At 49.1% G+C, this 25591-nt stretch overlaps 1 protein-coding gene across 2 annotated transcripts; it reads right to left on the bottom strand.

The window, feature by feature from the left end:
* ATP5PD (ATP synthase peripheral stalk subunit d) lies at nt 1–25381 on the bottom strand. Of its 2 annotated transcripts, none has more exons than XM_075349636.1 (6): nt 25289–25381; nt 24439–24569; nt 4216–4312; nt 4062–4133; nt 3012–3074; nt 1–181 (listed from the first exon to the last, which is right to left on the bottom strand). In XM_075349636.1, exons 2-6 carry the CDS (start codon nt 24558–24560, stop codon nt 50–52), a joined length of 486 nt encoding a protein of 161 aa, XP_075205751.1. In that variant the 5' UTR covers nt 24561–24569; nt 25289–25381; the 3' UTR covers nt 1–49. The 2 variants fall into 2 exon arrangements, with proteins under 2 accessions (XP_075205751.1, XP_075205749.1); XM_075349634.1 differs by having other exon boundaries at nt 25257–25365.
* Between the last annotated feature and the right edge of the window lie 210 nt (nt 25382–25591).

A 25591-nucleotide genomic window follows, 5' to 3' on the forward strand; every position in this document is an offset into this window, starting at 1 on the left:
TACATTACAATGTGATTTATCGATTTCTAGTATGGATGAACAGTACAGTTTATAACTCGGCGATGGGCTTGTGTGGCCAGTACACATGCTTCTCTTTGTCCAGCTTGGTCTCAGGGAAAGCCTCAACGACATCATCAAAGGTCATCTGGTCAAACGGAATCATGCTCCTGAACTTGGCCAGCTGCAGGAGATAAAGAAAGAAACCAAGAAGGTTCAGAACACAAGGAAACACTATTCTTGGGCTATCAGTGCAATGTTCACAGTGAACACACTGTCTGCGTCGCTGGTAAACATATCTTATCCTTGGCTTTACAAATCAGATTTATATGGTGTCTGGCATCCAGCTGAAGAGGGTATATGTGAAAAGCACCTCAACCACTTGTCTAGGCCAATAATACATTAGTTATTCTGAGACCATGGGATTGTCACAGAGGCACTCATACTTTTCCTTACAAAACTAAACCGAACACTATACACCTAAATGGTAAAGACCCCGCGATGGTATAATGGATACAGCACCAATTGGTCAACATTACTTCTTAACTATAAATCAACCTGCCTGCGTTGTTGCAGCTCTAAAAGAAACACTACCTCTTTAACCCCTTCACGACCATGGACGGATATATCCGTCATGGAGCGTGTCCCGTTAAGCCCCGCCCCCTGCCGCGGCGGTCGGCACACATATCAGCTGTTTTCAACAGCTGACATGTGTGCCTGCTAGCCGTGGGTGGAATCGCTTCCACCCGCGGCCATTAACCCCTTAAATCTTGCTCCCAAAGTCTGGCAGCAAGATCTAAATGCACGCGGCCATGTTTTTTTACTTACCGCCGCCCCCACCGGAAGTCACGTGCATAATCACGTGACTATCGGTGGTTGCCATCGTAGCACAGGGTCATGTGATGACGCCTGCAGCTATGATGTTTCACTTTCGTTTTCCCTCGGCCGAGAGCAGAGGGAAAAAGAAAAGACTATCTGCTGTTTACAGCTGTATAGCTGTGATCAGCAGATAGATAATAGCGATCGGATTGCTGATCGCTATAGCCCCCTAGGGGGACTAGTAAAAGTAAAAAAAAAAACAAAAAGTTTTAAAAAAATTAAAAAAACCCTAAAAGTTCAAATCACCCCCTTTTTCCCCCCCATTGAAAATTAAAGGGTTAAAAAATAAATAAATATACACATATTTGGTATCGCCGCGTTCAGAAATGCCCGATCAAAATATAAAATCAATTAATCTGATGGGTAAACGGCATGGTGGCAAAAAAATTCCAAACGCCAAAATTACGTTTTTTGTTCGCCACAAGTTTTACGCAAAATGCAATAACAGGCGATCAAAACGTAGCATCTGCGCAAAAATTATACCATTAGAAAAGTCAGCTCGAGACGCAAAAAATAAGCTGTCACTGAGCTAAAGAACCCAAAAAATAAGAACGCTACGTGTTTCGGAAAATGGCGCAAAACGTGCACCACTTTTATTGGACGAACTTGTGAATTTTTGTTTAACCCCTTAGATACAAGTAAACCTATACATGTTTGGTGTCTACAAACTCGCACCGACCTCAGGCATCATACCCACTCATCAGTGTTACCATATAGTGAACACCGTGAATAAAACATCCCAAAAACTATTGTGCCATCACACTTTTTTTGCAATTTTTCTGCATTTGGAATTTTTTTGCTGTTTTCCAGTACACCATATGGTAAAACTTATGGTTTCATTTAAAAGTACAACTTGTCCCACAAAAAACAAGCCCTCATATGGCAAGATTGACGGAAAAATAATAAAGTTACGGCTCTCGGAAGAAGGGGAGCAAAAAACGCAAAAACGGAAAGTGCCCCAGGGATGAAGGGGTTAATAATTGTCAGCATCTAAACGGTGCTGCTCAAATCCAGTAGGGAGCTAAACATCCCACTGCCAGACCTCTCACAGAAAAATAGGACTGTTCGCTCCCTGTGCCATGCATGTATCCCAAACTCTGCATAGGGCTTCATTCAAACATCTGTGATTTTTCTCAAGCATAATAAGAGCTGTCCTCACAGTTTTTTGGTAGGGATGATCGAATACCTCAAATATTCAGCTTCGCGAATATTTGCCAAATACGTCGCCGCTATTCGACTATTCGATGCGCAATGTAAGTCTATGGGAAGCCCGAACAACTATTCGGGCATCTCATAGACTTACATTGCGCATCGAATATTCACATAGCAGCGACCTATTCGTCGGCTATTCGCGAAGCCGAATATTTGAGGTATTCGATCATCCCTATTTTTTTGGATCCAATTATAATTAGCTCCTATACACTGCAGTGTCAATAATTAACTGCACACACATAGCACACTGATGGCAATTTGTGCTTCACTGCCCCTGCCCCAGAGTATTGTATGGGTAATTTTGATCTAAGATTAAAAATGAAAATCAAAAAACGCCACATGCGTTTTTTGGTTTTTTTTTTTTACAGAAATAGTGGAGTTTATACATTCAATTAATGGCAATGTGCTGACACATAGTATGCATAGGATTAAAAATGGACATGCTTCCCTGAGTTTTTGCTGGCCACACCGTCCAAAAAAAAAAAAAAAAACAACAACAAAAAACCAACCACGTGTATAAGGTTAGATGATATGTTTTCTATCCATAAAGATAGAACACCTATGTGACTCACAGACATCTGAATGAGACCTGAAAGACACTTCTTCCCTTCGCTTACTTTTATTTGTTTAACCACACTCCCTTATTTTAATTCTCTTATCACATGACACTTCATTCATACACTGACTCAACATCTCTCTATAAACTGCAATGGTCTCCAGGCAAATATTGTACAAGCCCAAGCCTTTTCACTAGTGTGCACCACAAAAGAAAAACAAAACATATACCAAAATTCAACATTAAAATAATTTAAAAAAAATATATTTTTTTTCCCCCCTTTTTTGTGACTTCAAAAAACAGAATCACTTGCCGCACCCATACAATGTACCAGCAGATAGTCAGTAATTCGTCAGATAATACTCACCTCTTTCTCATACTGTACCACTCTGGCTTTGGATTCTTCAATATAGGACAAAGCGGATTTATTCTTTAAAATAAAACAGGACAAAAAAAAAAAAATAATAAAGTATATGGTATTACATATTAATATAAATTACTACAGTAAGAAATTACACCAACCAATTTTTAATATTAAAAAAAAAAAAAAAAAAAAGATTAAATAGGTTGTAAAATGCATTTACTTTTGGATATACGGTAATGTCTGCTACCTATGCAGCCCATGTGCACATAGCCTAAAACAGCCTAAGTCCTCTTTCACACGTTCTTGTCTCCGGTACGTGTTTGGTCCTTTTCCTCACGTACCGGAGACACAGGCACACATAAACCCATTAAAATCAATGGGTCTGCGCTCACGTGCGTGTTCTGCCATGGACCGTGTGTAGCATACGTGTGTCCGTGTGCTCCACACGTCAACATGTCCGGTTTTCTCCGGCATCACAGGTGTCACACGGAACGCAAATGGACCACACTGAGGTGTTCCATGTGACACGTGCTGGAGAAAACACGTGTTTGAGAAAATAAAACTTTACTCACCTTCTCCAGCCCTCCTGTCTCTGCCGCTGCTGTCACTTGCTTCCGACCGCCGCTCATTATGCTCATTCAATATTCACTTCACTGCGGCCGGAAGCAGCAGCAGCGGGGAGTCTGCAGGACCGGAGACTGAAGATCAGCACCACGGACAGCGACGCCAGGGACAGGTGAGCAGAAAGTTCCTGTTCTCAGTGTGTTTTCACGGATAACACACGAAGAACACACGTAGGCCATAAACACTGTTCACGGAGGGCAAAACGCACCTCTGACACGTCCGTGAAAAACGTGCGTGGTTTTTCAAGAAAGTGTGAAAGAGGCCTAACAGAGTTCGTCTGGCTGGGAAGTATGGTGGACTTGGTATCCTTATGATTTTAATTACCTCTAAACCCCATTACACTGGGCACCTGTAGATGTATTCTATATCATTAAGATATCGAGAGCATGATGATTGCAGTGGAGAAGGTGTATAATGAAGATTACTCACAGATTCCTGCTCCTGTGTATTAATCTTCTCTGTCTGGGTGTCCTTTGGCTCTGGGATAGTGGTAGCATTGAACTGGAAGAACATGGACATTTTATTAAACCAGACATTGACAATAGTAAAACAATTGGAGTCTATGGCAGCACGTCCACATTACCTTAGTCTCAAACTCATCCACTAAGCCAGCCTTGGCTATTGCAGTGCGGTAGAAAGCCCAATCAATGGTAGGAGGTTTGGCTGGGAGAGAAGTTAACCTATAAGAATAAAAGTTACTCAATATTAGGTATTGGATAAACGTTGAAGAGTTAATTGTAAGTTTATGAAAAACGCCCCTCCCCCCCTCCCGCTTTCACCACGGTTTACATTTACTTTACATTTTTCATTTTTTCCTCCCCTTCTCCCAAGAGCTATACATTTTTTATTTTTCCGTCAATAAAGGCACGAGGGCTTGTTTTTGCGGGACGAGCTGTACTTCTGAAATTAATTTCTACCCCATATTGTACTGGAAATAGGGGGGAAAAAAAATTCACGTGCAGTGAAATTGCAAAAAAAAAAAAAAAAAAAAAAAAAAAAAGGTGCAATTTTGGTTTAGTTACCATGTTCCCTACATGGTAAAACTGACCTGGCATTATGACTCCCCAGGCCGGTACGAGTTTGTAGACACCAAACATGTATAGATATCCTTTTATCTACAGTAAGTGGTGAAAATAAAAAATTCAGAAGTTTGTCCCCCACCAATAAAAATGCACTTTTGTCGTCGCCATTTTCCGAGATCCGTAGCGTTCTCATTTTTCGGGATCTGGGGCTGTGCGAGGCCTTGCTATTTTGCGTATTGAGCTGGCGTTTTTAATTACACCCTGTACACCCTCGCTTCCCTCTTTTAATTGTGCTCTATGGAATCCACGGTCCGTATGTAACAAGCTTCCTTACATCCACAACCTCTTTCTCAATAACTCTCTTAACTTACTAGGCCTAACTGAAACCTGGATTCAGGATTCTGATACTACTTCCCCTGCTGCCATCTCTCATGGTGGCTTACACTTTTCCCATTCACCAAGACCTGGAAACAGACATGGTGGTGGAGTCGGCTTACTCCTGTCCCCACAGTGCACCTTCCAGGTCATCCCCCCAGCTCCATCACTCTCATTCCCATCCTTTGAGGTTCACACCATCAGGCTCTTCCATCCCCTTCCCCTCAGAGTAGCTGTCATATACCGTCCACCAGGCTCACCCACCCAGTTCCTTGACCACTTTTCAGCCTGGCTGTCACACTTCATGTCCTCAGAGTTACCAACCCTGATCCTAGGAGACTTTAACATCCCCATGAACAGCCCCTCCTCCCCTTCTGCATCCCAGCTTCTATCTCTCACCACCTCCCTTGGCCTCTCACAGCTCTCATCCTCTGAGACACATGAAGATGGTAACACCCTTGACCTGGTCTTTATCCGCCTCTGCTCAATCTCTGACTTTGACAACTCACCTCTTCCCCTCTCTGACCACAACATCCTCTCCTTCAAGCTCACAAACCCTCGTCCGCCCCAGCACACTCCCACCAATCACACATTCAGAAACCTACAGGCCATCAATTCTCAGACACTTTCAGACTCTTTACACACATCACTGTCCCCTATATCCTCACTTTCCTGTCCTGATCTGGCTGTAAAGCACTACAATGACACACTCAGGACTACGCTAGACCAAGTAGCGCCCCTCACCCTCAGAAAGACCAAACACAGAGTAAAACAGCCCTGGCTCACATCACAAACTCGATTTCTCCAGCGATGCTCCAGGAGCGCCGAACGCCTATGGAGGAAAACCCGCACACCAGAAAACTTCATCCACTACAAGTTCATGTTAAGGACCTATAACTATTCCCTTCACCTCGCCAAACAGACCTACTTCACCAACCTTGTTTCCTCACTTGCCAACAATCCAAAAAAACTCTTTGACACCTTTCACTCCCTCCTCAGTCCCAAAGTACAGACCCCTGTCACAGCCCTTCATGCTGATGACCTGGCCTCGTATTTCACAGAGAAAATAGAAAACATCCGCCAAGAGATCAGCTCCCAGCCACCAAGCCCTGTGAATCCCATCCCTCCCCATATTCCATCCAGCTCACTTTCCACATTTGACCCAGTCACAGAGGAGGAAGTCTCCAGGCTCCTATCCTCCTCTCGTCCTACAACTTGCCCTACTGATCCCTTCCCCACACCTCTACTCCAGTCCCTCTCTCCGGTTGTCGCCACTCACCTAACTAAAATCTTCAATCTCTCTCTCTCTTCGGGTATCTTCCCCTCCTCCCTCAAACACTCTATCATTACTCCATTATTAAAAAAACCTTCTCTCGATCCGTCCTGCACAAGCAGCTACAGACCAGTCTCCAATCTCTCCTTCATCTCTAAACTCTTGGAGCGCCTGGTCTACTCTCGCCTCACCCGCTACCTCTCCTCTCACTCTCTTCTAGATCCTTTACAGTCTGGCTTCCGCCCTTTACACTCAACAGAAACTGCCCTTGTCAAAGTGACCAATGACCTATTGACAGCAAAACGTAACGGTGACCACTCTCTGCTTATTCTTCTTGACCTTTCTGCTGCCTTTGACACTGTTGACCACCATCTCCTTCTCTCTATGCTCCACTCTATCGGCCTAAAGGACACTGTTCTTTCCTGGTTCTCTTCCTATCTTTCTGGCCGCTCATTCAGTGTATCATTTGCTGGCTCCACATCTTCTCCTCTTCCTCTCACTGTTGGGGTCCCTCAAGGCTCAGTCCTTGGCCCTCTTCTTTTCTCCCTCTACACTGCCCCAATTGGTCAGACCATCAGCAGATTTGGCTTTCAGTACCATCTTTATGCTGATGACACACAGCTATACACCTCCTCCCCTGAGCTCACCCCCGCTGTACTACAGAACACCAGTGACTGCCTGACTGCAGTTTGCAATGTCATGTCTGCTCTCTATCTGAAACTTAACCTTTCCAAAACTGAACTTCTTCTTTTCCCTCCATCTTCCAACTTTCCTCAACCTGACATCTCCCTCTCTGTGTGTGGCACAACGATAAGTCCTAGGCCTCAGGCCCGCTGCCTGGGGGTTATACTTGACACTGATCTCTCCTTCACCTCCCACATACAATCTCTTGCCCGCACCTGCCGCTTGCACCTCAAGAACATCTCTAGAATCCGCCCCTTTCTCACAATGGAAACGACAAAAACCCTCACCGTGGCCCTGATCCACTCTCGCTTGGACTACTGTAACTCTCTATTAATTGGTCTCCCCCTAACTAGACTCTCTCCTCTACAGTCAATCCTTAATGCAGCAGCCCGGGTCACCTATCTGGCTAACCGCTACTCGGATGCCTCTGCTCTGTGCCAGTCATTGCACTGGCTGCCCATATATCATAGGATCCAATTCAAACTGCTTGTTCTCACCCACAAAGCTCTCCACAGTGCAGCACCCCCCTACATCTCCACCCTCCTCTCTGTCTATCAGTCCACCCGTTCTCTACGCTCTGCAAGCGACTTTCGACTAACATCCACACTAATTCGAACCTCCCACTCCCGGATCCAAGACTTCTTCCGAGCTGCACCAACCCTCTGGAACGCTCTACCCCAAGAAGTTAGGACAAATCACAACTTACTCAGCTTCAGACGCACCCTAAAGACGCATCTTTTTAGGGCGGCCTATCACACTCCCTAATCAGATTCGATTCACATAGTCCCTCTACAACCTCTCACAACATAGCTCCACATCAAACTCCATGGCACCCAAAGGCATCTCAAGGCTCGGGCCCACTGGTCCAGGAAACCATTATCCAGCCCCATTTCCGTGAGATGGTTGGATTGTCATTGTAAATAAGCACTTGAACCTTGCCTCTCCCCCCATCTCATTGTAGATTGTAAGCTCTCACGAGCAGGGTTGTATTTTTTTTCCCCTCTAAATATTGTATTTCTATAACTGTTACTTGTTTGTATATGATCCTCCTGAATTGTAAAGCGCTACGGAATATGTTGGCGCTATAGAAATAAAGATTATTATTATTATTATTATTATTATTATTAATTATACCAGTTTTTGGCAGATGCGATGTTTTGATTGGCTGTTATTGCAAGGTTGAAGCAACTACAGAAGAAAAAAAAAAAAAATTCTGGTGTTTTTGATATTTTTTTCTCGCTACGCCGTGTACCAATCAAACTATTGATTTTATATTTTGACAGACTGGGCATTTATGAACTCAGCAATACCAAATCTGTATTTTTTTTCCTCGCTCTTATGGTTTTATTTTGAATGGGGCAAAAAGGAGGCGATTTGAACTTTTAGACTTGAGTTTCCCCCCACGTTATAAAAAAAAAAAAAAAAGTTTTTAAACATTTTTTTATTGGTCTACTTAGAGAACTTTATGCCTGCATTATCTGTTCGCTTCTGCTGTTCAGGGCAAAGCTTTAGCATCCCTCTGAACAGCAGAAATGCTAATCTGTGATGCTGGTGCTCTATCGGCATTCACAGGAACTTCGGCATGACAGCGACAGAGGTCATCAGCTGATACCCGGCTGTCATGACAACACATCGGTGCCCGGTGATCACATCACAGGGTCACCGATGGTGGCAGGGAATAGCATAATCCCAGCCTGCGCGTGTTAGCTCACGCTGTCAAACTCTGACAATGCAATCTAACTAGATAACAGGCGCAGGCTGATCAAACCTGTCAGCTGATCAAATCATCCAACATTTGGGCTCATGGCGGGATCCACATTAAAGGGACATGCATGACCAAGGACCTATAAGGACTTCCTTGGTCGTGAACGGGTTAAAGACCGGCAATTTTTTTACTTTTGAGTTTTCAGACATAAGTAAATCACCAGGAGGTGAGAGCTGTGGCTGGACACTCGCTCCCTGTTAATGTCTGTACTTTTCTTACATAAACATCTAATGCCAACATAAAAGAGAAGCACACACATGCGAGTAGTCGATGCATACATAATTAAGACCTTTTAAATTATGCATTGAAGAGTAAGTCTGCCTAAGGGGGTAAAGCTTCTCCTAGTGGACAGCATTAAGCTGGTGTAAGGAGACAAAGGTCATGAAATGCTCCCATGGAAATTTAAATAGCCTCTCAGGGGGAGCATTGCATGGCCTATTAGTCTCCATACACAGGATTGACACACTCCACTCTACCCTTTAAATCCCGTTTAGGCTAGTTTCACACTTGCGCTATTTTGACGCAAGCGGAATCCCTCACTAATGTAGTACAGTTCATTTATTTACAGTGGAAGCGCGACATCATGTGGACACAAGCGGGTACTGCATGACACACACACGTGCCATAGTAACGCGCTTCCAATGTAAATAAATGAACTGTACTACATTAGTGACGGATTCCGTTTGCGTCAAAATAGCGCAAGTGTGAAGCTAGCCTAAGGGGTTCTCAACCAGCCAAATCAGATCTCCTACTTTGCACTGAACAGTGGAGAAAACATACCATAAAACCTGTCTTTAAATGCAGTTTTTGGTTTGATTTCTCATCCCAAGTCAAATGGCAAGGATCACTAAAGAGAATCTGTCACCAAGTTTTTGCCACCTAATTGCAAAGCAGCATAATGTAGGGGCAGAGATGCTGATTCCAGCTATGTATCACTTATTAGGCAACTTACTGTAGTTTTGTGAAATATCGGTTGTATCAGCATTAAATCACTTGAGGACTAGTAAACCTGCTGCCAGGTTTACCATATTTATGAGCTCTACATACCCCCGACTCCACCATTGATTAGCAGCTTACTGTGTACACTGAACAAGGGACAGATTCTATACTTGTGTGTTTGTCAGTATCCTGCACAAGTATTTGTAAGCCAAAACAGAAAAGTATAATGGAAAGAGTACTGTGAATAAGTTCTACTAACAAGAAGCGTTTGCTTCATAATACAAAAATTGTAGGTTTGCATTGTTTCACAAATGTGATGACCCTGCGCAGCAGGACAAATGGGAAGGCAAGTGCTGGGAAATGACAGCAACCTCTGCCCACTGCTCCACAGAGGACCGCATGACACTCTATGAGCCACCAACTGCAAGGCCACTTTATATTACCTTACTACTCATAGTAATCACGGGGTGATTTAATACATCGCTCTGGATTTTTTTTTATCCAAAAATCAGCACAGAATCTCTACAGCAATCAATACAATGTTAGCTGACAGGGATTTAATAAACGGATTTTTGTGTACTCACCATAAAATCGTTTTCTCTTAGCCATCATTGGGGGACACAGGACCATGGGTGTTATGCTGCCTATCCATAGGAGGACACCAAGTAGATGCAAAAGCATAGCTCCTCCTCTGCAGTATACACCCCCTGGCCGGGCCAGGCAACCTCAGTTTTAGTACACAAGCAGTAGGAGAAAAAGAAGGGAATTTTGTTTACTTACCGTAAATTCCTTTTCTTCTAGCTCCAATTGGGAGACCCAGACAGTGTGACAGTGGGTGTATAGCTACTGCCCTCTGGAGGCCGCACAAAGAACTACACTTAAAAGTGTAAGGCCCCTCCCCTTCTGGCTATACACCCTCCCGTAGGAGTACAGATTCCTCAGTTTTAGTACCAAAGCAAGAAGGAGGAAAGCCAATAACAGTTTCAAAAACAAATTCAATCCGATAACATGATCGGAGAACTTAAGAAACAACATGAACAACATGTGCACCCGAAAAACGAAACCCTAAGAACAAATAGGGCGGGTGCTGGGTCTCCCAATTGGAGCTAGAAGAAAAGGAATTTACGGTAAGTAAACAAAATTCCCTTCTTCTTTTTCGCTCCTAATTGGGAGACCCAGACAGTGGGACGTCCAAAAGCAGTCCCTGGGTGGGTAAAAAGATACCACATGAACGGGCTGTCAGACAGCCTCTTCCTACAGGTGGGCCACCGCCGCCTGAAGGACCTGTCTACCTAGGCTGGCATCTGCCGAAGCGTAGGTATGCACTTGATAGTGTTTGGTAAACGTGTGCAGACTCGACCAGGTAGCCGCCTGGCACACTTGCTGAGCCGTAGCCTGATGCCGCAATGCCCAGGACGCACCCACGGCTCTGGTAGAATGGGCCTTCAGTCCCGATGGAATCGGAAGCCCAGCAGAACGGTATGTGTGAAGAATTGGTTCCTTGATCCACCGCGCCAGGGTGGATTTGGAAGCTTGCGATCCCTTATGCTGACCAGCGACTAGGACAAAGAGCGCATCAGAACGGCGTAGAGCCGCCGTGCGAGAAATGTAAATCCTGAGTGCTCTCACCAGGTCCAACAGATGTAAACCCTTTTCAAATTGGTGAACTGGATGCGGACACAAAGATGGTAAAGTGATATCCTGATTGAGATGAAAGGAAGAAACCACCTTGGGAGAAAACTCTGGAATTGGACGCAGTACTACCTTGTCTTGGTGAAACACCAGGAAGGGAGATTTGCAAGATAACGCCGCTAGCTCGGACACTCTTCGAAGAGACGTGACCGCCACAAGAAAAACTACCTTTTGTGAAAGCCGAGAAAGGGGAACCTCTTTCAAAGGCTCGAAAGGCGGCTTCTGGAGAGCAATGAGAACCTTGTTCAGATCCCAGGGTTCCAATGGCCGTCTGTAAGGAGGAACAATATGACAAACTCCTTGGAGAAACGTGCGTACTTTAGAAAGCTGTGCCAAGCGCTTCTGAAAGAATACGGATAGCGCGGAGACTTGACCCTTAAGAGAGCTAAGCGACAAACCTTTTTCCAACCCAGACTGCAGGAAGGAAAGAAAAGTTGGCAATGCAAATGGCCAGGGAGAAACCCCTTGAGCCACGCACCACGCTAAGAATATCTTCCACGTTCTGTGATAGATCTTAGCTGAGGATGGTTTTCTAGCCTGTCTCATTGTGGCAACAACTTCATGAGATAAACCTGAGGCCGCTAGGATCCAGGACTCAATGGCCACACAGTCAGGTTCAGGGCCGCAGAATTCAGATGGAAAAACGGCCCTTGAGACAGCAAATCTGGACGGTCTGGTAGTGTCCACGGTTGGCCTACCGTGAGATGCCACAGATCCGGGTACCACGACCTTCTTGGCCAATCTGGAGCGACGAGTATGGCTCGATGGCAGTCGGACCTGATTTTCCGGAGAACTCTGGGTAACAATGCTAGAGGTGGGAACACATAGGGGAGTCGGAATTGCGACCAATCCTGAACCAAGGCGTCTGCCGCCAGTGCTCGGTGATCGTGAGACCGTGCCATGAAAACTGGGACCTTGTTGTTGTGTCGTGACGCCATCAGATCGACGTCCGGCGTCCCCCAGCGGCAACAGATCTGCTGAAACACGTCTGGGTGAAGGGACCATTCTCCTGCGTCCATGCCCTGGCGACTGAGAAAGTCTGCTTCCCAGTTTTCCACGCCTGGGATGTGAACTGCGGATATGGTGGACGCTCTGCTTTCCACCCACGTCAAAATCCGATGGACTTCTTGAAAAGCTTGGCGACTGCGTGTTCCCCCTTGGTGGTTGATGTACGCCACCGCCGTGGAGTTGTCCGACTGAATCCGAATCTGCTTGCCTTCCAGCCATTGTTGGAAGGCTCGCAGGGCAAGATAGATTGCTCTGATTTCCAGAACATTGATCTGCAGGGTGGACTCTTCCAGAGTCCACATCCCCTGAGCCCTGTGGTGGAGATACACCGCTCCCCACCCTGATAGGCTCGCATCCGTCGTGACCACTGCCCAGGACGGGGGAAGGAATGACTTTCCCTGTGACAATGAGGTGGGGAGAAGCCACCAACGCAGAGAGTCCTTGGCAGTCTGAGAGAGGGAGACAGTCCTGTCGAGGGACGTCGATTTCCCGTCCCATTGGCGTAGAATGTCCCATTGTAGAGGGCGCAGATGAAACTGCGCGAACGGGACTGCCTCCATTGCTGCTACCATCTTTCCTAGGAAATGCATGAGGCGCCTCAGTGAGTGCGACTGGCTCTGAAGGAGAGATTGCACTCCAGTCCGTAGCGAGCACTGCTTGTCCAGTGGAAGCTTCACTATCGCTGAGAGAGTATGAAACTCCATGCCAAGATAAGTCAGAGATTGGGTCGGGGTTAGATGAGACTTTGGAAAGTTGATAATCCACCCGAAACTCTGGAGAGTGTCTAGTGCCACCTTCAGACTGTGTTGGCATGCCTCTTGAGAGGGTGCCTTTATAAGCAGGTCGTCTAGATACGGGATGACCGAGTGACCCTGCGAGTGCAGAACAGCTACTACTGCTGCCATGACTTTGGTGAAGACCCGGGGGGCTGTTGCCAGACCGAAAGGTAACGCTACGAACTGCAGGTGTTCGTCGTGTATGACGAAGCGTAGGAAACGCTGATGCTCTGGTGCGATCGGCACGTGGAGATACGCATCTTTGATATCTATTGATGCTAGAAAATCTCCTTGAGACATTGAGGCTATGACGGAGCGTAGGGATTCCATCCGGAACCTCCTGACTTTTACGTGTCTGTTGAGCAACTTTAGATCCAGGACGGGCCGATACGATCCGTCCTTTTTTGGGACCACAAACAGATTGGAGTAAAAACCGTGACCTTGTTCCTGAGGAGGGACGGAGGTCACCACTCCTTCCGCTTTTAGAGCGGCCACCGCCTGCAACAGAGCATCGGCTCGGTCTGGTGGGGGAGAAGTTCTGAAGAAACGAGTTGGCGGACGAGAACTGAACTCTATCCTGTACCCGTGAGACAGAATATCCCTCACCCAACGGTCTTTGACGTGTGACAGCCAGATGTCGCCAAAGTGGGAAAGCCTCCCACCGACCGCGGGTGTGGGAATCGGAGACCTCAAGTCAGGAGGACGCCGTCTTGGCAACGGTTCCTCCGGCTGCCCTTTTTGGGCGTGACTGAGACCTCCAAGAATCTGAGCGTCTCTGGTCCTTTTGAGTCTTTTTTGACGAGGTGAATTGGGACCTGCCCGGTCCTCGAAAGGACCGATAACCAGACTGACCCTTCCTCTGTTGGGGTCTGTTTTGTCTGTGTTGCGGTAAGGATGAGTCCTTACCCTTGGAGTGTTTGATGATTTCATCCAAACGCTCTCCAAACAATCGGTCACGAGAAAAAGGCAAATTGGTTAAGCACTTCTTGGAATGAGAATCTGCTTTCCAATGTCTCAACCACAGGGCCCTACGCAAAACAACGGAGTTGGCTGACGCCACTGCCGTGCGGCTTGTAGCGTCAAGAACAGCATTAATCGCGTACGACGCGAATGCCGCCATTTGCGAGGTCAATGGTGCTACCTGCGGGGCAAATGCACGTGTGACGGAGTCAACTCGCGCAAGCCCGGCTGAGATAGCTTGGAGTGCCCATACGGCTGCAAAAGAAGGCGCCAATGACGCTCCAATCGCTTCATAGATGGATTTCAGCCAGAGCTCCATCTGCCTATCAGTGGCATCTTTAAGTGCCGCTCCATCTTCAACTGCAACCAAGGATCTAGCTGCAAGCCTGGAAATTGGAGGATCCACTTTTGGACACTGGGTCCAACCCTTGACCACCTCAGGGGGAAAAGGATAGCGTGTATCTTTAAGCCATTTAGGAAAACGCCTTTCAGGATAAGCGTGGGGTTTCTGGATTGCGTCTCTAAAGTCAGCGTGGTCCAGAAAAGTGCTTAAAGTACGCTTAGGGTATCTGAAATGGATTCTCTCGTGCTGCGAAGCTGACTCCTCCACAGGAGGAGCTGGTGGGGAAATATTTAACATCTTATTGATGTTAAATATAAGATCATTAACTATGGCGTCACCATCTGGTGTATCTAGATTGAGAGCGGTCCCAGGATCAGAATCCTGATCAGTTACGTCCGCCTCATCACCCATAGATTCATCTCGCTGGGATCCTGACCATTGAGATGAATGTGAAGGCCCGTCATAGCGAGCCCGCTTAGGCTGCCCGGGGCCATCGTCCGAGTCAGAGTCTTCACCCTGAGGTGTATATGCCCGTCCCGGAGCTTGGAGCTGAGGGGGACCAGGGGGCAATGATTGCACAGTGTCCGTGGCCTGAAGTACAGGCCTAGCTCGCAATGTGTCAAGAATTTGTGACATAGTGAGAGACATTCTGTCAGCAAAAGCTGCAAACTCAGTTCCTGTCACCTGGACAGCATTCACAGGTGGTACACCCTGGGTCACGTCCCGCAGAGGTCCCGACTGTGCAAGCGCCGCAGGGGCCGAGCACTGCACACAATGGGGGTCCGTGGAGCCTGCCGGTAGAAAAGTCCCACATGCGGTGCAGGAAGCATATAATGTCTGTGCTTTGGCACCCTTGCGTTTTGCGGACGACATGCTGCTGGCTCTCTGCAATGTGAGAGAGTCTATAGCCAAAGGGTGACCAGCGCTATGCAATACAAAGTATTTGTAGCAATAAAATACTAAGAATAGTACTGGCACAAGAGGGGGTGAGCCCTGAGGGCTGCTTACCGCCCGCTGAATAGCGGGTAAGAGGCTGCAGAATTCCTTGTCTGGGTCTCCCCGGCTCCCCTCTGCAGCTCAGCGTGTCAGCAGGAATGGCTGCCGGCGTCTGTGGAGAGGGGCGGTCCGTGGGAGTTCCCAAACAAAAGTGCGGGAAACAGTGTCCCCTCTGTGCCGATTGGGAGGGCTGGAGTATGTAAAAACGACTCCAGCCCTCAGCGCTGATGCACTGGCCAGCGTCCCGCCCCTCTCCTGACTGGCAGGTCTGGGGGCGGGAACGAACGGAAGCAGGCCGCAAAAGCCGGGGACTCGAGTTATCAGCGCGGCCGCCGTAAAAGCGCGGGCCGCGCTGAAGTCCCCGGCGCACCACAAGTGCCAGCCGCGCCGCAGTCCCAGCGGCCGGCATGACCGATTCCTAAACGTGGCCAGCGTCCCGCCCCTCTCCTGACTGGCAGGTCCGGGGGCGGGAACGAACGGAAGCAGGCTGCAAAAGCCGGGGACTCGAGTTATCAGCGCGGCCGCCGTAAAAGCGCGGGCCGCGCTGAAGTCCCCGGCGCACCACAAGTGCCAGCCGCGCCGCAGTCCCAGCGGCCGGCGCGACCGATTCCTGGAAGTGTGCCTGCTTCAGCTAAGCTGAATGAGGCCATGGCACAAGCGCCGTAGCGCAGATGTCCCCCGGCGCACTACAACACCCAGCATGCTGCGGTGTGAGCGCCAAATGCACGGGGACACAGAGTACCTTGAGGAAGCAGGGCCATGTCCCTGATGTACTCCGCTCCATCCAGCATCTTCTCCAGGGGCTGTAGATGGAGCCCGGTCTCAGTGCCTGGAGACCAGTAAATCCCACTTCACCCAGAGCCCTGTAAAAAGGGATGGGGAAGGAATCAGCATGTGGGCTCCTGCCGCCGTACCCGCAATGGGTACCTCAACCTTACAAACACCTCCGACATACAGTGGGGTGAGAAGGGAGCATGCTGGGAGCCCTGTTTATGGGCCCTCTTTTCTTCCATCCGACATAGACAGCAGCTGCTGCTGACTAAAAACAATGGAGCTATGCGTGCGTGTCTTACCTCCTTGCGCACAAAGCTAAAACTGAGGAATCTGTACTCCTACGGGAGGGTGTATAGCCAGAAGGGGAGGGGCCTTACACTTTTAAGTGTAGTTCTTTGTGCGGCCTCCAGAGGGCAGTAGCTATACACCCACTGTCACACTGTCTGGGTCTCCCAATTAGGAGCGAAAAAGAAAAAAACAAAACAGTAAAAACTTCTCAACAGAGGAACATGAGAAAAGAAGAGTCATAACCAAATAAGGTACTGAGAGAACCAAGGCCCAACAGGACAACAGGGTGGGTGCTGTGTCCCCCAATGATGGCTAAGAGAGAACGATTTTACGGTGAGTACACAAAAATCTGTTTTTCTCTGACGCCTCATTGGGGGACACAGGACGTCCTAAAGCAGTCCATGGATGGGAAAAATAATAGAAAGACAACACAAGCCAAGGACGAGGAACCAGTCCCAGACAGCCTGGAGCGCCTACTGAGAGAGGTGCTCTACTGCCGTTTGCAGAATTTTCCTACCCAGATTTGCCTCAGTTGAAGCCTCGGTATGGACTCTGTAATGCTTTGAAAACGTATGTAGGCTAGACCAGGTCGCAGCCTTACACACCTGTTCCACTGAAGCCTGATGCCGAATGGCCCACGAAGCGCCAACTGCTCGCGTGGAATGAGCCCGCAGCCCACTAGGAATGGGCTTTAGTTGCAAGCGGTAGACTTCCTGGATCGCAGAGCGAATCCAGCGAGCCAGAGTTGCCTTTGAAGCTGCCTGTCCCTTCTTAGGCCCCTCAGGAATGACGAACAAAGAGTCCGTTTTCCTAAAGGGGGCTGTCCTGGATATGTAATATCTGAGAGCTCTGACGAGGTCTAACGAATGCAGAGACCTTTCCATCCTATGAACCGGGTGTGGACAAAAGGAAGGCAGAACAATATCCTCGTTCAAATGAAACTGGGTAAGAACCTTTGGAAGAAAATCCGGTAGGGGGCGCAGAACCACCTTGTCCTGGTGAAAGATCAGAAAAGGCTCACCGCAAGAGAGTGCTGCTAGCTCAGAAACCCGTCTGATGGATGTAATTGCCACCAGGAATGTTACGTTCCAGGACAGAAGAGCAAGGGAGGATTCCTTGAGGGGTTCAAAGGGAGACCTCTGGAGACCGTCCAGAACGAGGTTGAGCTCCCATGGTTCCAGCGGCCGTTTGTACGGGGGAACTAGATGGGAAACGTCCTGGAGGAAGGTCTTGACTTGCGGTTTTTGAGCCAGGCGGCATTGGTAGAAGATTGAGAGCGCCGAGACCTGCCCTTTAAGGGAACTCAGAGCCATCCTCGCTTGCAAGCCAGACTGTAGAAAGTCGAGAATTCTGGGGATGGCCAGAGGCATAGGCTGGACGTTAGTTTCCCTGCACCATGAAAGGAAGATTTCCCAAGTACGGTGGTAAATGCGGGATGAAGCAGGCTTTCGGGCACTGATAATGGTGGCAATAACCGCGGGGAGAATCCCGCTCTTGTTAATACCCAGGTCTCAATGGCCATGCCGTCAGCTTCAGGGGTCTGGAGTTCTGATGGGAAATGGGCCTTTGGGTCAGCAAGTCTGGGATGTCTGGAAGGCGCCACGGTGCGTCTGTGAGCATTTGTACTAATTTGGCGTACCAGGCGCATCTGGGCCAGTCCGGTGCTATCAGTATCACCGGGACTCCCTCTGCCTTGATCTTCCTGATTACCCGCGGCAGCAGGGGTAGAGGTGGAAATATGTAAGGTAGGCGGACGTGGAGCCAGGAGCAGACTAGAGCATCCGCGCCGATGGACTGCGGGTCGCGTGACCTGGCTATGAACGCGGGTATCTTTGCATTCAACCTTGAGGCCATTAGGTCCACGTCTGGTGTGCCCCAGCGAGTGCAGATGTGTAGAAACACATCTGGGTATAGAGACCATTCTCCGGCAGCCAGGCCTTGGCGACTAAGAAAGTTTGCTGCCCAGTTCTCTACCCCCGGTATGTGTACCGCCGATATCACTGATCCCGTCGATTCGGCCCAGCTGAGGATCTTGCGGGCCTCGAGATAAGCCGCTTTGCTGCGGGTGCCCCCCTGCCGATTGATATAGGCTACAGCTGTCGCATTGTCCGATTGGACTCAAATCTGACGACCCGCTAGCAGAGGGCAGAACGCTCTGAGCGCGAGGAAGATCGCGCGGAGTTCCAGGATGTTGATGGGAAGGAAAGACTCCTGGGGCGTCCAACGTCCTTGAGCAGTGTGGTGCCGGTACACTGCTCCCCAGCCTAGGAGGCTGGCGTCCGTGGTCAGGACCAGCCAGTTCACTGGGAGAAAAGATCTCCCCTTCGATAGGGATGAGGACCAAAGCCACCAGCGGAGTGCGTACCTGACTGAAGGCGTCAGGTGAAGATGTCTGTCCAGAGAGAAGGGGGCTCTTGTCCCAGGCCGCTAGAAGGGCTAGCTGCAGTGGGCGGAGGTGCAGTTGAGCAAAGGGTACTGCTTCCATAGCCGCCACCATCCTGCCGAACACTTTCATGCTGAATCGAATGGAGCGAGACGGAGGACGTAGAAGGCAGCGTACCGCTCGTTGAAGAGCGAACGTCTTGTCCTGAGGGAGAAGGATCAAGCCCTGACGGGTGTCCAGGGACATGGCCAGGAAGGTGATGGATCGTGATGGGATCGGGGATGATTTGTCCAGATTCACTAGCCAGATTCACTAGCCACCCTAAGCGGGATAGGGTGTCCACAGTGATCTGTACGCTGGTTGAGCAGTCGCGGAAGGAGGGGGCCTTGATGAGGAGGTCGTCCAAGTAAGGGAGAACGATTACTCCCCTGGCGTAAAGGACGCTCATGGCGGCTGCCATGACTTTGGTGAAGACCCTTGGTGCGGTGGCAAGGCCGAAGGGTAGAGCTACGAATTGAAAGTGGGAGTCCTGAACTGCGAAGCGGAGGAACTTTTGGTGATCTGGGGCGATTGGTATGTGCAGGTACGCGTCCTTGATGTATATGGAGGCGAGGAATTCCCCTTCGACCATGGATGCAATAATGGACCTTAGGGACTCCATTCTGAATCTCCGTACGTGCACATGTTTGTTTAGGTGTTTGAGCTCCAGGATGGGTCGAACTGACCCATCCTTTTTGGGGACCACAAAGAGGTTGGAATAAAAACCCCCGAACTTCTCGTTGTCTGGGACAAGTATTATCACTCCTGCTGTTTGGAGCGAGTGGATTGCTGAGAAAAAAAAGCTGTGCGTCGTTTTCGAGTCTTTGGGGGGTTTGAGAGAAAGAACCGACTCGGGGGGGGTTGGGGGGGATGGGGTCGAGTCCGAAGTTCTATGTGGTAACCGGAAGACACAAGGTCTCGCACCCATTTGTCGTCTGAGGCGTCAGCCCAGATGTGTTGAAGGAGCCGCAGTCGACCTCCTACAACGAGTGTGTCTTCCGGGGCGCCGAAGGAGTAATGAGGGGGGAAAACGTCTTGGCCAAGTCTCCCTAGTCCTGGACTGTTTCGGTCTAGGCTGCTATGACGAAGTGGGTTTCGGGGAGAGCTGAGAAGGTCGGTCCCTGCGTAGTCCGCGGCTGGTGGTGGGGACAGCACCGGATGTCGACCAACCAAATGAGTTCCGAAAGGAGCGGAACGAGGACTGTGGACGTCTGGTGAAGGACGTCCTGGACTTCGGCTGGGGGAGGAAGGTACTCTTTCCTCCCGTGGCGTCAGAGATGAGCTTGTCCAGACGTTCGCCAAACAAAAATCGGTCTGGAAAAAAGAGAAGGCCTGTGAGAGACTTCTTGGAGGCAGAATCCGCTCGCCATTGTAGGAGCCAGAGAGCTCTACGGATGGCTATGGTATTTGAGACGGCAAACGCTGCGCAGGTAGCAGCGTCCATGGAGGCCTGGATGAGGTACTCCGCCGCAGCGGCAATTTGAGCTGTTACCTCTGTGAAGGTATGAGTGAACTGGGATTCCTCAAGAGAAGTGTTAAGGGATTCTGCCCAGACAGAGATCGCCTTTGCGACCCACACAGAGGCAAAGGAGTGCGAGAGGGAGGAACCCGCAGCCTCAAAAGCAGAGCGGGCGAGGTGCTCCACCTGTCTGTCTGTCAGGTTCTTGATGGAAGAACCATCGGGTAAAGAGAGGAGCGTCTTTGTGGTAAGGCGGGAGACCGGGGGGGTTGACCGAGGGCGGATCGGCCCAGCCCTTAGGGGCAGGTGAGGCAAAAGGTTACCGGGACTCCATGAGTTTTCGGTTACCGAAGCGCCTGTCAGGCTTCTCCCTTTGCTTTGTGAGGATATCCTGAAACTCTGGGTGATCAGCGAAAACTTTTTGGGGTTTCCTTGCCCTCTTAAAGGAGAACGCATGGTCAGTGGTAGTGGATGGGGGATCCTCCACATGCAGAGTTTGGTTGATTGCTGCTATAAGGGAGTCTATTGCAGTTTGATCATCTGGGGGTGATTAAACCAAGGAACCCTCCTGGTACAAACAGCATTCTCCCTCCTCCAGCTCATCAGAAGCCGTGGAGCGTGTGGGAGAGCCTGCCCTGTGTGCTCCCGAGGGAGAGCCCGCTGGAGACACCCGGCCGTGTGCTCTTTTCCTGATCCCTGCAACCGGTGAAGCATGTGCCCGGATTACTTCAGAAGGATCCTCCATAGGGGTATCCTCAGGCTGCGTTCCGTCCAGGGACCCAGAAGGGTGTGGAGGACGACATTGCATAGCCAGAACCAGGTTCTGTGACAGTTTTTCCATGGATTGGGACAGAAACTGTGCCCATTCCGGTGGGCTGGGGGCCCTAGGCTCTGGGCTGCCGGTTGCGGCGGTGGTGGCAGGGAGGTCTTGGGGGGGCTATAGGGGCACATGACTCACAAAGAAGAGGTGTGTTTACGTGGTAGCTTAGCGTGGCAGGCAGTGCAGGCTGAATAATAGACTATGTGGGCCTTAGTACTCTTAGTGCCCTTAGATTTCTGCATGTTTCTAATAGGAGTATGCCAGGAGGGGGAGCAATGCTCAGCAGGGCTACAATTGAAGCATGCACCTCACCAGAATCAGCCAATGGCCCTGTCCTCAGGAAGGATTAAGCTCTATGAAGATCCTCGCACGCTTTCCTGGAGGGGGCGGGGCTTATTGCGGCCGCAGGGGGCGGGGCTTAGCACTAAAAGAGTGGGAAGATGAGTCAGTGTGCCCCCCCCTGCTGTGGGTAGTAAAAAAAAAAAAAAAAAAAAAAAAAAAAAAAACACGGCGGGAAGGGAGCTTCTGAGTTTTCCTCCCTCTCCCTCCAGTCAGCACACGGCTTGTCACCAGTGGTTATCAGCCGGCTTTTCTGCTAGAGCAAATAAACAGAGCAGATAATAAACAGCGTGAGTCCCTGAGCCCTGGGCACCCCCCTGCCACCGGGAAATTATCTGCAAGACTTTCTGCAAACAGCAGAACTTCCCCCTCCTCCAGCCAGCAAGCTAGAGAAAGTTAACACTGTGTGTGCAGGATCCTTGCACATAATACTGTAAATGTCCTGGGAGCCTTCCCTGCAGCGTCTTTTCTCCCTTTGTCTGGGAAACCAGTCAGGGGGGATCTCACCTTAAAACACTGCTTTCCAGGCAGTGAAAATAGCAGAGTCAGCTTGCTGTGTCGGTGTCATATTCAACTCAGAGCCTGCAGAGAGGGGATGAGGAATTGGGCTAAAGGGGCACAGGCCTCTACCCTGGGCTTTGGAAAATCGGTGTCTGTGGAACCCGTCGTCCAGCCTAGGATCCAGCGTCGCAGGAGGGGGTACATGTAGGCAACAGTTCACGTTCCCGCCCGTTGATGGTAGTGGGAGATCGGTCCCAAAAGGAAACAGTCGCGCTCAAAAAATAACAAACCTTGAAAGGAAGTGCCTCCTATAGACACTAAGCTAAAACTGAGCTTGCCTGGCCCGGCCAAGGGGTGTATACTGCAGAGGAGGAGCTATGCTTTTGCATCTACTTAGTGTCCTTCTATGGATAGGCAGCATAACACCCATGGTCCTGTGTCCCCCAATGAGGCGTCAGAGAAAAACCCTATTAAATTAACTGTAAAAAAAAAAAAAGAAACAAAAAAACATATAGATATGTGTTCAGAACAAATAATTTCTGATCCAGAACGGCTGAATCTACATTAAGTGCTCATATAAAAAAAAAAAAAAGATAAGATATATTCAAGATCAGCTTAAAGGATATGGTCACCTTTGGCAGTTTTTTTTTTTCTCAGATGCATGAATTGTGGGCTTAAAATATTATTTTGCAATTGAAATGAATAAAATTTGGTTATAAATCAGGACTCAAGAGGAAATATCTAGGGTTTAAAGGGACTCTTGTCACCAGGTTTTTGCTCCCTCATCTGAGAACAGCATAATGTAGAGACAGAGACCCTGATTCCAGCAATGTGTCACTTACTGAGCTGTTTACTGTCATTTTGATACAAATCAATGTTCTCTGTGCTGCAGATCTAGCAGTTATACAGAGCTCATGAATCTGCTGGACTACCTGCAGGATGCTAAGTAGTCCAGTAATGATAATCTACTGCTGATTAAACAGTGTTTTGTTTTTTTTAAATGCTACACTAAGCAGCCCAGTAAGTGACGTCACTGGAATCAGGGTCTCTTTTCCTTCATCACGCTGCTCTCAGATTAGGTGGCAAAAATCTGGTGACAGATTCCCTATTATAAAAAATAAAAAAAAAAAAAAAAAAAAATATATAAAAAAAAGTACCTACGCAAGAACAGGCAGGTGATTGATACCTACCTGCCTGTTGTGCCCGGCGACGTTCTTCACCGGCACAGACCACTTCTGCTGGCTATTCCAGCTATGCGCTAACAGAGCAGCGCCTTCTTATCCACTATGTAGAAGAGACGGGACAGCTGAAGTCATGCTTATTGACAGCCAGCTCCCCCAGATTGACCCTGGCTCCCCGCACCTCTCAGCATGACATCCTCTGCCCATTTATAGAGCAGAGCAGAAAGAAGCCTCTGTATTGACAGCAGGAGCAGTCTGTGAATTTTCTGTGCTGGCAAAGAACGGCGCCAGGCACAATAGGCAAATAGGTAGCAATTATCTGCCGGTCAGTGCTTGAGAACATTTTTTTGCTCTGAAGTCTAAAGGCCCCGTTACACGCAACGACATCGCTAACGAGATGTCGTTGGGGTCACGGAATTCATGACGCACATCCGGCCTCGTTAGCGACGTAATTCCGTGTGAAACGCACGAACAACATTTGTCGTTCAAATCCTAAATATCGTTGCTGTTGCAGGACCCCGGTTGTTCGTCGTTCCTGAGGCAGCACACATCGCTATGTGTGACACACCAGGAACGGCAAACAGCACTGTACCTGCATCCTCCGGCAACGAGGTGGGAGGGGGGTGGGGGGACGACATTCCTTCGGCTGCTCTCCGCTTCTGTTGGACGCCTGCCGTGTGACGCCGCTGTGACGCCGCACAAACCGCCCCGTTAAAAAGGAGACTGTTCGCTGCCCACAGCGACGTCGCTAGGAAGGTAAATATAGTGTGACGGGTACTAGCGATATTCTGCGCCACGGGCAACGATTTGCCCGTGACGCACAAACGACGGGGGCGGGTGCTTTCACGAGCGACATCGCTAGTGATGTCGCTGCGCGTAAAGCCCCCTTTAATGAAACCCAAGGACAACATCTGCAAGGAGATTATATGTTCTCTCCGTGCTTATGTGGGTTTCCTCCAGGTTCTTCCCACACTCCAAAGACATACTGATAGGGAATTTCGACTGTGATCCCAAAGGGGACAGTGATCACGTCTCTAATGCGCTGCGGAATTAATGGCGCTATATAAAAGAGTATAATAAAAATGCAAAAGTTATTTTTAACCCAAAATGTATAACATGATGCCCTGCATATACTTCACAACTATCACATAACACTACATAGATGTTCAGCAGGTTAATCCCTTCTCACTTTGCGGCTATGGTATCACTCCGAGTCTTCAGTGCATTGAACATCGTCTTCTGGTTGGGGGGAACCCTTTCTGCAAATGCCAACCAGTCCACGGCCTTAACTGCAGCTCTCCGACCAGCCATGATTAGGAACTGAAAATGAAAAGCACAAAATAACAAAAATGAGGCTTAATTTTTGTCTAAGGCTTTGTTCGCACCTGTCATGTATCCAGTTCCCACGACAGAGGGTTTGGAACAGAGGTCACTGTGCTGAATAGGATAACTCGACTTGTGTGTGATTTCCTTCCCTTGGTAAATAAAGCGCATCAGATGAAGTGATCTTCAAATAGCCAGAAAGACCCAGAGTGGTCATCTGTGGCCTCTCGCGGATGGAGATGGTGGCAGCTGCTGACTGTGGATGACGGACGCCGCGGTCAGGTTCGGTTAGCAGCCTGCACTCTGCAGGGCACCACACACATCACTGAGCAGTCACACAGCTGCCCTCCTCCAGGAACAATGCACAACAGGGTGAACCCAGAACACCTTGGCAGGAGGGAACAATGTCAGGGGCATGAGACGCCAGCACAGGGCACACATGGAATTACACAGCCCGGGGGCAGGGAGTGGGAAATCCAGCCACGGAAATACAGCACCGGGCACCAAGGAGTGTGAGCAGAGGGTCATGTGGTGTCCAGCTCACCACCCAGAGGTCACCACCTCCAGTGCCCTGCACAGCACACGACTAGACCGTACCTTCACTATCACACGTCTACTACACCGCCTGCATTACCCGACACTGACCCAACCAGGCCGCCGTCTACAGCCCGCCCGCAGCCTCACCTGCCTGTTCTCCGACCTCCAACCTCACTCACCGGGACACTGCAATGGCCTCTGCCGCGAATGACTAGACAGCAGCTCCTCAGATGAGCCAATCACGTACGCCAGAACAACACGCTACAGCCAATGAGCGAAAGGATGTCAGAGTAAACGGGAACGGGGATTGGCTGCCTCGTACCATGTGACTCGGCGCAGGACGTGCGATTCCGTCATGACCTTGAAGAATACGTCATGACGTCAGTATTAGCAATATAAATACAGCGAGTGTGGGCGGAGTTAGCTAGTTGGACTATAGGCGTAGGCGTGCGACAGATGGAATGTATCGTAAGGACACAAGT

Source organism: Anomaloglossus baeobatrachus, chromosome 5 (genome assembly GCF_048569485.1).
Source record: "Anomaloglossus baeobatrachus isolate aAnoBae1 chromosome 5, aAnoBae1.hap1, whole genome shotgun sequence".
Taxonomy (NCBI): Eukaryota; Metazoa; Chordata; class Amphibia; order Anura; family Aromobatidae; genus Anomaloglossus; species Anomaloglossus baeobatrachus.